This window comes from Varroa jacobsoni, unplaced genomic scaffold (genome assembly GCF_002532875.2).
Source record: "Varroa jacobsoni isolate VJ856 unplaced genomic scaffold, vjacob_1.0 scaffold_1063, whole genome shotgun sequence".
Lineage (NCBI taxonomy): Eukaryota > Metazoa > Arthropoda > Arachnida > Mesostigmata > Varroidae > Varroa > Varroa jacobsoni.
The window spans coordinates 579,849-593,201 of record NW_019213965.1 but is presented as its reverse complement, the minus strand read 5'-3'; the positions used below and the strand labels follow the sequence as shown (position 1 = coordinate 593,201).

General features: G+C 40.0%; 1 protein-coding gene across 2 annotated transcripts; it reads left to right on the top strand.

Annotated features, from left to right (window-relative positions):
* Positions 1 to 2,511: 2,511 nt before the first annotated feature.
* LOC111266200 (pantothenate kinase 3 fbl) lies at positions 2,512 to 12,511 on the top strand. 2 transcript variants are annotated; one of them, XM_022843466.2, is made up of 8 exons: positions 2,512 to 3,406; positions 4,136 to 4,314; positions 5,902 to 6,032; positions 9,524 to 9,745; positions 10,216 to 10,463; positions 10,740 to 11,040; positions 11,213 to 11,338; positions 11,540 to 12,511. In XM_022843466.2, exons 1-8 carry the CDS (start codon positions 3,090 to 3,092, stop codon positions 11,591 to 11,593), a joined length of 1,578 nt encoding a protein of 525 aa, XP_022699201.1. In that variant the 5' UTR covers positions 2,512 to 3,089; the 3' UTR covers positions 11,594 to 12,511. The 2 variants fall into 2 exon arrangements, with proteins under 2 accessions (XP_022699201.1, XP_022699200.1); XM_022843465.2 differs by having other exon boundaries at positions 2,514 to 3,406; positions 9,524 to 9,754.
* The last annotated feature ends 842 nt before the right edge of the window (positions 12,512 to 13,353 follow it).

Sequence of the window (13,353 nt, the reverse complement as noted above, 5' to 3'; positions counted from 1 at the left end):
TTTACAGAACTCACCTAACTGCATTGGACAAATGCGAACAAATCAGTAATGCTCCATGTCCCGGCCTTTTGACCGTAAAATAATTTTTGCCATTTATATACGGGGAGGTCGGTGGGGACTTAGTTTACGATAATCCTAAAACTCCGTCATATTGACATTGCAATTAGGAAGACAATTTACCTTTGGTGACGTCGACATTTCGATACAGTCCGACCGATGCACTGTATGTCGGATAAGTATACACTTCAGCTTTGAGTACAACTTTGCAAGAATATTGTAGTAACTATAACAAAATAAAAAGGCGGTAAAACCTTTTGATATCATTGATGCTGTTCTTAAATGATAGTAAAAGTAAACAAATGTCACAAGTTAACGACTTCGGTGCAGGTCAACAATCTTATCTTGAATTACTACTGTTTGTACGATGACCAATATTTTGTGGTTATGGATGCCGACTAGACATAGTCTGGTAGTATTCATTAACCGTAAACGACGGGCTTGTTATTTATGTGAACTCATTCAATGAAGAGTATTGTAACCAGCGATGCTTCGTCTATTCGTTTCTGTGGAAATACATTAGTCAGTCATTACCTCAGTTGCCGTTAATAATAGTTGATTCCGATTGAAATTGTCGAAAAACCTTGACACAAATTTGGATTTGTACCCTTGGTGAAATTAAAATGCGCGGTAGACGCGTATGATAGCTACTACTCAGTGGTGATTACTAAACGAAAAAGATTATACGATGGTAGTCGAAATTTCCTTAGGCAATAGTTGTTCATGGCTGCCGAGGGAATTCTGGTCAGCCGATTAGGTCTGAGTCTATCAGCAGTTTGGGTGTTTGGGTTTATATATGAAATGCTCAAGACCATCCAAGTTCGTGTGTGTCCATAGAACACTCTCTAGAGACAATTATGGGGTCTGTTTGTTATATTAGAAGTTGGCCGGCTAATTTCTAGCCCAACTAAAAATAGTAAAGTAGTGAAATGAAAACACTTGATTATTTCAATGAGGTTGAATAATGTGAGTATCACTACATTATTTCAGTTTCGTTGAAGGGCTACCATGTTTGAGTGTTTATCAAGCCTTTATATACGTCATTGACATTGACGCATCACGTGAGATATCTATGTGGACAGCATACATGGCTACATATAGAAGTTCGGTAGCTATGTTATACTATATCGACATTGTTTTCCGTCAACCATTATGTTTATATGGACAGACCGTGGCATAGCTAAAGTCTGTACAATACCTTCCTTCAATTGTTGAATAACGCAATCCGTAATTGTCGTTTGTCTGCGTTGTTTCGGCTCAAAGTCAGCAAATGACCTACGGACAACCGAAACGTTCCCACTTCTCTCATGTGTCTTCAGAGCCGTAGTGGAGTTAATATTGTAGCTCTACATATTAGCCGAATAGAAATTTAAGAGATTCAGTAGTTTTGGTGACTGAAGTGGCCGCTGGAGCCTGCCGACGACTTTCCCGCCCTCTCGTTACCGCACCTTCTGCAGGTGTTGGTAACGTCTGCGTTATTGGTGATCTTCCTTGCGGCGTTGATCTTGGCGACAACGCCTATGACGACAAAAGTCTCAGCAAACGCATATGCACCATCAGCAGGCAGCAGTGGAAAGGGCAGCGGTAGCAGCACTCTTCGCCACTGCTTTAGCCACATCAGTGGCTAAGCTGTCGTCTACGTCCGGCCGGCGGCGGTGACAACGCGAGCACCGATGCTATAGGCCAGTACAAGGGTGGTGCGCGCTTTTGTACAAGTGCCCGCGCGCGTCGCCACCTACCGCCACACCGATGCGTGCCGTCTCTTTGACAGGAGTGCTGACAAGGGTAAATTCAGTTGTCGTCACACAGTCGCAGCGGGAGAACGCATCTTCTTGCGGTCGGTGCGGGCCGCTTGGTCATCATCTCGCTAATGTTGGTAGTCGTGGTGGTGCTACTGTTGCTGGCGCAGCCGTCGCCGTTGTCAACTGATAGCGGCAACGTCTGTGTTTTATTTGCGTCTGTTACGGCCGCCGGTTTAGTAGCCAGCCAGCTAGCCTAACTGATTGACTACTGCCGCCGTCGTGTTACTTCGTCTTTTTTTGCAAGAGTCTAATATATATATATATATATATTTAATAATAATAATAATCTAACTAATGCAACGCATTAGCACATCGTTGGCGTCGGCGGAGGACCCATCGCTGAAGAGTCCGGGCTCAACAATTGTGGACTACTGTAGATTGCGAAAAACTCACGGCAATCGCGATTGATGCCTTTGTAGTGAAGGTTAGCTGGGCTAAGCTGTCTATACGGGCCTGATGGAGCGACGCTGGTGACCCATTGTTGAAGGCACGTGATGAACACTTTTGTGAACCCCTTACCAAACGTAACTATTTGAGCGGAAAACTTCCAAACAGACAGCCAGGCAAATACGAAGCTACCCAGACAGCAAGACTGAGATAGCTGTGATTTACTTCAGCTGCAAGTAAGCTGGTCTGGATCGGCTAGATTGATAGATAGGTCGGCGAATTAAGTACCTCTACATAGCGTGGTGTAAACCCTATCTAAGTTGAATTGAGGTGATAACCGCAATAGCCAGTGATCAGGTAGCTGATGCGCGAAGATTTATTCACCGGTGTCTATATTTTGATAGCGGATCATTAGATTAACTCCATCTTATTGAGAGCACTAGTGTCAACTGCGACTCCAAGCCGTTTCAACTATGTGACTTCCTCCATTCGGACATCAAAGAAGCGCTTATGAGAGAGGCAGCTGTGAGAGGTCTAGGGCGAATCCAATCCAATAATACAAGCAGCTCTCGCAAAGGCGGGTCGGCAGTGATCAGAACTAAGGTGATGATCTAGAGTGGAGAAAACGGAAGCCAGTAAGTTTAATGTAGAGCTATTACCGTGTAGTGCTGCCTTAAAGATCCCCTGCCATTGTCGAAGTCGCCATTAGTCTTGGGGAGCAAAATATGGCTAAAGAATTAACTAGACCATCGTAGTGGAAACTGCATTGCATTATTGAAACAGGATTAATATGACTAGCAGTCATCGGTGAAGTAGAACACGTCAACAAGTATAGGATAGTTAATGAGGACATCTGCCGAAATACAGTTGGAGGACCATTTTAAATGGTGCGCGCATATCTCTCAAGCTAATCTAAACGTGAGAACGTGTGCGCCTCTACGCGCAGTATTTTCGTTTAGTGGTTACACGCTATATGTAGGACCGTTGCCGATTGAATCATCGTTCATCGAATTGAGCATTATGTTCAAGTGGACCCTTCGTGACGGATTCATTGAGTTAGTAGAGATCAAAGACAGTGACCTCAATATGAACGACGACAACAACAAAAACAACAACAATGATAGCAATAATAACAACCTCAGCAACGAACAGCAGCAGCAGTAAGTAGATGAATCATCACTCAGAGGAGCGTAGAGAAGGACGAAATAAACAGCTTGGAGCCGCTTTGCTACTACTGGTACAAACACCGAGACTCTGTTCGGTTGCTGTGTGTAACGTATCGGCTATTCTATAGGCCGAATGATTTGACCGTTCGTGAAAATAGCTGTTTCTAAATCAGAGTGACGAAGATAAGTTTTAAGAGATGTATGGAAATTTTTGCCTCTAGCATATATTCACAACTGAACCAATAGATAGGCTTAAAATGCAAGCCAGGAATTTAAGCTGTTATTGGTTTTTCAAATTTTATCTTCACGCTTTTTCGGCGCCGCACACATTATTCGATGTTTTATGGTATGGTGTTGCGCTCCAAGTGGCAAATAACACGTTTTTACTAAATTTATACTAATGTTTGGAGTTATATTAAATCAAAGCCATCACTTTGACCAAAGAAAAAGAAATTGTACTGGTGATTATGCCAAATTAATTTGGATTTGATTTACTGGCTATTATAAATGTCTAATTTAATATTTTTTGTGATCTTTTGTCAATAAGCATCGTTACTAATATTTCTAGTTAGATTCTCGTTAGCAATAAGGACAATGGGGCTAAGTAGTTGCGTAGTTTATTATGTTCCTTCAACAGATTGTATAAGCATGTAATTAACGGAGTACTTTTTGTTCGCGGTTCCTTTGTGTACTGTTTGCCTTTCGTTTGCGTGGGTATTATAGATCACCCGTATTACCGAGGAAATTGGAGCATAACAGTTGCACCGAACGCGGTGCACAGATTATTGTTCATTCGTCTCCCGTTCACTACGAACCGAAGGATGTGAGAAAATTCAGCCTGACCAGTAGGTTTTTACCACCGATGCCTCCGCCAGGCGCCGATGGTGAAAATGCCAAGCCCCGTAAGTGCTATTACACACCACTCTATTACGCATGATGAGACGATCTAACTAATGTAATGTGACTTAGTATTAAGATGACAAAGAGCAAAACAACATGGCTACTTATCTCGAACAAAAATACGCTAATTATAAAGAGCAATCAATATATTTTATACTTCTCCAAAAACGTGTTCTTATGCACTATTTGATAAATCAATATTTGCATTTCTAAACTGCTCGCATGATCCTAGAGTATTTTAGCGAATCATACGTCAATTTTCTCGGACCTGCTGAAGTATTCGAGATGTTCAAGCCGCCTCACGACTACGTAGAGGCACAGTTTAAAAATTTTTTTCCTTCAATATCAAATGTCAGTGACTGATTTATCAGTTCTACGCCTATCGTTTGTAAATAACTGAATTACCAAACGGATGTTGAGAAATCAACAGGGGCAAGGAAATCAGCAGTCGACCCGTACTGGTCATAGAACAAGAAAAATTTTTCGAATAGAAAAATATCCATATCCTTCTATAATTCACACAGCAAAAAGATGTTCTGAACATTACTAATATGGATCCATATTGAAGGAAAATCTCTTAAGGGTTATATTTCATTACTGAAACAAACATGGGCAAGGGTCCGTCCTGTTTTGAAACCAACGCTATTATTTCACTTATTGGGCAAAATCCATACGTTTTGAGTAAGTCATTTTCTACTGTAAAATTGTACTAAGAGCAGCAATGTGATGAGTATCTCTCAACGGTTTACAGGCTTAATATGCAAAGTTGATAGACCATAACAAAAGCAGATCAATCTACTTGTATATGTCTTTAGTTGATGGGATCCAAAAAAAGGAGTCCGAATAAAACGGGTTAACGCTAAAGCGTTAGGTATAAAGGAAACTTGTACAAGGCCAAGCTTTAGCCTGTTATAGAGACGCTGCATAACATATTTGCTAATTCACGTGTGCGAACAGTTCAGTGCGTTTCCTGAACGTCGTCGAAATATTTAAAAAAGTTGTCTCAATGGCGTTTAGAATCGCTCAGAACGATGTTATACTGAATAAATTGAGTTGATAAATCTATTCAGCTTAATTCAAGGGTGTATTTTTGGAAAACTAGCTAAATTATTTTAATATCTCCGAAATCTAAGACGTTTTTTGAAGCAGATTCTTAAAAAACGAGATAGATTTAAGTGAATATAACGAAGACAATTACAATAACGTCTATTGAAATCTTTTCAAAAAACCATTGTAGTACAAGCTGCTTGAAAGTGTTCCGCCCGTACAATTAATATGAGATACGGTCTCGTCGCCAAGTCTAGCCCATGACTTTTAAACGTACAAGGAGTGCGAACTTATTGTAGAAAAATTATTATTGGAAGCTTATTATGTAGAAAGGTATTTTTTAGTTGAAACAGCGGTAGTAACATGTTAAGCAATAATTAAACAATTTGACTCAGCACATGCGAATGGCAAGACTTAATGAGTACGATGATGCCGGGTTACGTAAATGGGGATAGATTAAATTTATATAATATATAAGCACAGAGAAATTGTTTTGAAAGAACAAGCCATTATTTTAACATGTCAATTTTGATTTGTTTCAGCGATGCCGTGGTTCGGCATGGACATTGGGGGCACATTGGCTAAACTCGTCTATTTCGAGCCAACTGATCTCGGTCCTGATGAAACCAATAGTGAGCATGAAAACCTGCGGACTATTAAACACTACCTCAAGGTGAGGTCCTGCCTTTGGCAGTGAATGACAGGTTCAGTTGATTTGATTATATTGTTTTTTATGACTTACATCTTTGCCGTAAATGGCTTGAACGTGGCTTCTAGGCTGGTAGTACACCAGGTGGATTGCCAAAAACTGTAATGTGTGTTTTTCATACCAGGATTACGAGACCTTCATCAGTAGAACTGGTGACCCCGTTCGCCCAATAGAAATTGTGAGTCTGTGTAACAAATTTATGAAGAGAAATATCTAAAAATAACTTCAGGAAGTCAGCGCTGAGTTTTCGACAAGACGTTCCACTAATATCGGTATAGTCCGCACAAACATACCACAACTCAGCTTATCTCTGACGCCCACTTTGGTGTCGAGGTGCTCAAATTGATCTGCGTGTGAAGAGCAGTGAGGTTCTGTCCAAATGGAGCTCCAGCCTTTTGTGTGAGTCACCAACGGACGTAGTCCGTTCCTAGCCGAGGCAGACCCATCCAAAAATCTCGTAATTTCACTTCATTCGTAGATTTCAATTAACAATTATTTTTACGAGGCAAAATCCCTTTTAGGTAAATTTTTTGAACAAGAATTCACTCCGCGTATATATAAGGCATAACAAATTTAACCAAAGAAATGAGATGGTATTAGCATTTCTCATTTGGGATTGTAATCATTTCCGCTACAATTTTTTTAGTGTCCGACAACCGGTCTTAATACAGTCTTTATAGACTTATCATTAACTCGGCGGATGGCATTTTGGCATTTGTTTAATTTAACACCGCGTATGTTCTTTGATATTGCAATCTATCCAACTGAGCTATCCTTCTTTGCTACACCTGGGTATCATAACGCTTACCACTGTATATTTGACGACTGTATCACACCTCGCAGGGCGTTATCGGATAGTAAGATATTGGCAATAGCAGTATACAAAGTTTTCAACTTCTAACAGAACACCTAGATGAGACTTGGTAGATATTACATTAATCAAATTAATCTTTTTTTTTTCTATAGCAGAGCCGACAACTCATACGACTGTCCTTTGCTGTGTCATTTTTGTCGCACAATAGCCTGACGCTAAATACTCATGTTACCAGCTCTTCGCACTCACATGACGAGACTTCGTAAGTGTCTGGTATTAGCGCGTGTCAGTCTTACGCGACTCTTTTATTGACTTATTGTTACACCAGCAGTTGGCTGTTCATAAATAAGGTTGTCGTTATTTTGCGTCACGTCCAGTGGCACGTAGAAGCAAGAATAAATATTCTTCTGATGCTTCACGTCTTGAGATGCTCATCAACGGAATAAACTCGCTTTTACTCGCATTAAAAGAAAACAGGCAAGCAAATCCATACATTTATTAGTTAGGCATATTTTTTGTATGCATTTCATTGGTGTCTCATATACAGCGCATAGACACGCACACACATAACTTCATTAAGCTGTACGTATTCGTCTCTACGGAACGTGCTTATCTATCTTTAAGTTTTATCGGGTGAGGGCATTTTTCGTCTACGTGATTTTGATTTTCAACAATATGTCGAGCGCTCCCAGGCCGAATGTGGCGTGATTGCATGTCAAGGTCAGCAGTACGCTCCAAGGGGAGGATTGGTTCGCGGCACCTGGCGTGCCACAATCGCTGCGATTTCTGGAGTGTATGCCAGTAAAGGAATGAATCCAAACAGACTGTGCTAACATTGTTTCCGTGAAAAAATTCTACCGTCTTACGCGAAACAGCATTCGCTATTGCATTCAGCTACGTGTAAGTGACGATGATTTGTTTTGTAAGACTATACGGGCACGTTATACGAGATCGTGTCCACTTTAGGAATAGTCTCAGCGCTATACTTTATTCGCTAGCAATTTCTCTTTTTCACCAAAGAAAATACAGGGACGCAAAACAGAGAAGTTCCGGTACGTTCCTTGTGAATGCTAGGTATCACAAATAAATTCATTGTATCAATGTCACTATCCTCACCATGACCCAACTATTCAGGTCGAGCATGACACGAGAACAAATTCTAACAAACACGCGGTGGTATCTGTTCGTTGAGACAGGGCAATAACAAGTGAGTGGACCCGACTGGTCCAGTTTGTTCTCGTTTGTTTCGTAAATTTTATACTTAGAGTTCCACTTTAGAATACAGGTCGGATTAAAAGCGTGCTCTGCTCTTTGTTGTTGTGATCATTATATATTTAGCGTTAACGAGAGAATCGTTGCCCGTACGATGTTGGCTTGAGCTCTTAGACAAACTGAGATGGAAAGCAAACTGCAAACCTCATGTTTGACGTACGATGTAGTAGTGAAAATGACCAGATTCAAATTAGGTTTGCTTTGAACTAAAAATTCAAGGTTGTTGGCTATTCGTTTCGTTATCCGATGCCGAAAGATGATGCGCGTTAACGCAAAGCAATACGCGACCGTACTTCATGTGTGATCGTGTGTGGTGAATAACATCACTATGTAACAATCTTATTTGCATTATCATGTGTCGAACGTTATATCTTTGAATGCCTCAATCAAATGCGTATCACTTATCTGGAATAGCGGTGGTCATGGCTGCAGTATTTAGGCAAAACAATTGACTTGCCTTCTATAAACATGAAAACAATTCTCTACGAGAATAAGTCTAGCAGTCAATAACGTCCCTATATGCTGACACAGTTAAAAGAAGTATATAAATATGAAAAAAAATAATGACCGTTATTATCTAAATAGCCTTTTTTAAAGAACTGTTACTATTGTTAAACAACTGTCATGTCCGCTGCCCTTATTTCGTTCATCCCACCATTGTCGAAACGAGCGAAGGTAAGACGACAATGCGACGAAATACAAGTCTTCCATTGGCCTTACGGTGCTTTTCGTCATCCTATTGTATTGCACTAATGCCACATTATGTTGCCTATCTGTTTATATCCTTCAGCGGATGTGCCTGTACTGGAGGAGTGTGGTTAGTGGCTAGATGGTGTGGCAAAGCTGGCAACCGATACTTTTCGTGGTTGGACAAATGACGGTTTTGCCACCGTTCATGCTTAGGCATGTCTAACAAGACGATGTAATTAGAATGCACTGTTTGCCACTGTTAAACGTATTGAGTAGTAGTTTCAGTATTGAGTTAGTATAACCTGCGGAACACGCAAGAGAAAAATCGTAAAAGAAAAAATAATTGTGTTTTTAACGATCGTTATTTTTATAATCCCCTCGGTAGATTGCTACTGAATACTGTTCATAAACGTTCGGTGAAATGATTAACTATTCATCATTCCGAAAGTCAACCTCTTTTTGTTTTAGAGGGAATATCACCGTGAACGGTTAAGGCCATTGTAGCTAGCTCACTAAAATACAGCCCATATGATACGACGATAGAAAACTTTACCGAATATTTCATTTACCTGTTTATTATTTATAAACATGTAAATGTTTATAAATAAACATGTTCGTTCGTTTTGTCTGTTGCGCTTTTTCTTTTTTACACTTCGTTTCTTTTTCTTTTACTTTGCAGAGCAACAAAGCCTATGGCAAGACTGGCAAGCGGGATACGCATCTCGAGATGGAGCGTTGTCGAATGGGCGGCCGAGTGGGAACACTGCACTTCATTCGCTTCCCAACGTCTGAAATGCAGGCGTTTATGGCGCTTGCCAAAAGCAAAGGGATAGCGTCAATGGCGACGACCATATGCGCAACGGGTGGTGGGGCGCACTTTTTCGAAGAGCAGTTCCGGGAGGTAGGCAAGGTGTGAAAATTTAACGGTTTTTTTTACCTTTTTAACCCAATCGACTAAATTTGATAGAACCTATTAAATAGGAACGGCATGACTCTCTTCCTTCTCCGAATCTCTTCAGCACTAAAATCTACCATCTTCACCGTGAGCGTCATGATAGCTATGATCAGAATAAAAAGTGTCCATTTGCCTGTTGTGCATGAATATATAATCTCAGAATAATGATATAACGCTAGTGTAAACAACAGTAACGGGAGAATGCCTATCATAATAATACTGGTAATATGCACCCATAACACAGTTCCAATACGTTTCAACAAGCACTTCTGTACACGACCTAGTTCGACAGCTACATTACATTCGTTAATCACTGTTCGATAGGATTCACTAACAATTACATTGCAATCCCATGTATGTTTGCGGTGTCTGCTCTTCCGCCCGTGCTTTCGATGGTTGTTGTTTCCCCTTTTCAGGAGCTGAACTTAACGTTACATAAATTTGACGAATTAGATTCACTGATCCGGGGAATTCACTATATAGAGGCGTGCAATCCTCTCAATGAGTGCTACTACTTCCGCTGTCCGATGGACTCACGTCAATGCGAGAAAGTTCCGTACGATTTCTCGAATCCATATCCGTACCTCGTTGTAAATATCGGTTCTGGCGTTAGCATACTGGCCGTTTACTCGCCAACCGAGTACAAACGTGTGACGGGTACCAGGTAAACAATGGTTAATTTTTTTTTTCTGCTTTTGCGATTTTTACCGCCTATTGAGCTGTTCAAAGCATCGAAGAGAAAGGAGCACCGGGCAGTTATTACGTTTGTTATCTCTTGTTATATATAATGGATAATTAGCTACGATTCCAGTAGGCTACGCCTTTATAAAATAATATGGTGTTATCGCATATATATATATATATATATGTATATATACATTAAGTAATATATAACCATCTATTTTATCTTTGTTTACGCCGCCATCCTGTATAAACGTAGTTTGGGCGGAGGAACGTTTCTTGGTCTGTGCTGTTTACTGACAGGCTGTGAGACTTTTGAAGAGGCGATTGAACTCGCCGAAAAAGGTGACTCTCAAAAGGTCGACAAGCTTGTCAAGGACATCTATGGAGGTGACTATCCAAAATTTGATCTCCGAGCTGATACTGTGGCGTCGTCATTTGGTAATATGAACTGTGCTTGGCGGAGAAAATTGGCAACTAAGGAAGATCTAGCCCGAGCAACACTTGCCACAATCACGAACAATATCGGTTCCATCGCCAGAATGTGCGCCATTAATGAGGTACGCATTTCCTGTAGCCTTCTGTCGTCTTCAGTACGAAACCCCGATCCAATAAATGTGTGCCTATGCATGAGGGCTCACCATGTGAACTGCTAAATAGAGAATATAGTCACTTTTCTTTGTAGCGTAAATCAAAACGATAGCATTGGCTACAGTCAGTTGTCTATTTCAGGGTATAACCCGTGTGGTGTTTGTGGGAAACTTCTTACGGGTGAACGCACTCTCCATGCGGATGCTTGCCTATGCAATGCATTTCTGGTCCAAGGGCACGCTAAAAGCGCTTTTCCTTGAGCATGAAGTAAGTAGACAGAGCACATACTATAACCGTATTACCTACAGAGTCGAATGAAATCGCGTTCTATCCTGCGGGACTAGATTAGATGATTATGCTATGTAAACAAATTATATTCAAGGACAACATTGTTGACTCTTTTCTAATCGGATGAATTCCTTTTCTTTTTCCCTTGTTTCGTGTCCTACCACCTCGTGTTTTCCTTAGGGCTACTTTGGCGCCGTTGGCTGTCTCATGGAACTGCTCAAATCAGGCAATTAAGGCGTTACATTCATCATCGCAGTCATTTTTTTGCCGCCAAAACGCTGGACGAACGAAGATACCGATAACTAATGTATATATATATATATATATGATGGTTACACGTTTTGGCTATCGTGATCAGGACATATGTAACACTACAATTCTATACAACAAGAAGTAAAGCACAACGGAGACAAACCGAGCAAACACACTGCTGCTAGTATATTCCTGGTTGGTTCCATGTTAGGTATGATAACATAGGCCACAAATAGCAAGAAAGAAAGGCTAAAGCTCCGTAAAAAAAATTCACCCGCACGACAGGGGAAGGAACTGAGAGCTCACTGATGTGTCATCATTCTCATCACTTCGAGTATCATTCGCCATGCTACTAGCAACAAAAAACAAATATCTATATGTAAAACAAGCATACATATATGTGAACGAACCTAGACGAAGAAAGAGATTTGACAATGAACATATTGTTTCAGCTATTTATTTTTCTCATCCAGAATGACAAGATAAAATGTAATGAAAACGAGCGAGAAAAAGAGGAACCGAACGCAAGCGAAAAAGGGAGAGAGAGGGGGTTAGAGAGAAATAAAGAGGGAGAGAGGCGTGCAAAATACAAGAGTACACAGATACCACTATAATGAGTAATAATAACAGAAATATTATTATTGCTTTTATTTTAACAACACAATCACACACGATATTAACATAATTTCTATACTTATATCACACTATCATATTTATAATAATAATAATTATAGGTAGAGGATTATTTTTTGCATAAAATCATGACAACGTAGTAAGTAGGAGAGAGAAAAAACCACACAGGCAACAGAGTGTATGTGTATATTTGCAACTGTTGTAAAACGCAATCGTAAATGCGAAGAGAAAAACAAAAATAAACTAATCGATATTTTTTTATAATAACTGTTGTAATAATAATTGTTATTTACTTTATTATTACTGTATAGCCTTATATAAGATGATAATTATTATCACATGATATAATAAAATACTGAATTGCATTTTGACTTCTAGTTCGTTTATAACAACCACTTTTAAAGCAGGTCGCACTCCGAATAATCATATCGCGGGCGCTTAGAATTCGCCATTTCTTCGCTGGCTTCCTACAGGATAGAAAAAAACTGAAATTAGAGAACTACTAAATCTTGGTAAAGGCAAACGAAGACAAGCAGTACTATCGATTCAAACGTGGAGAAGCTGTGTGTTCAGCGTGTTCCCCCATTTTACGTTGCACCATGCACTCATGCTCATCTCGATTGCTTATAATTCACGCTTAACGTATGGCCGTTTTTCGAATGTACTACATAAAGCATAAATATTCCGGAAGGAAATCATCAACAATAATTACAAGCCATGCTTAAGAATTGGGCCTAAAGACGGACAGCTTGCGAAACGAATATCCGCTTAAAAACGAATTAAACAGCAGACAAGAGATCAGAAAACGCGTGATGCGGTGGCGTCAAGCTTATATATATATATATATATATATATATATAGAGGGAAAGAGAGAAAATTCGTAGTTCAGTTTCTAAGGGGTACGCTGTAAGGTAAGTAGGTCGCCCTTCTTTAGATTAAATACAGAAAAGTAAACGGGTTAGGGCAGGATCGAGCTGCTTTGAAGTAAACTTTAAATCATCCACAGTAAAAAGTGAGAATGATGCATGCTTAGTTTAAATAAATATACGTTGTCAATCATGAGTGCAATTAGCAAGGGCTAATGACTAAAAGCTTAGATGACACACATG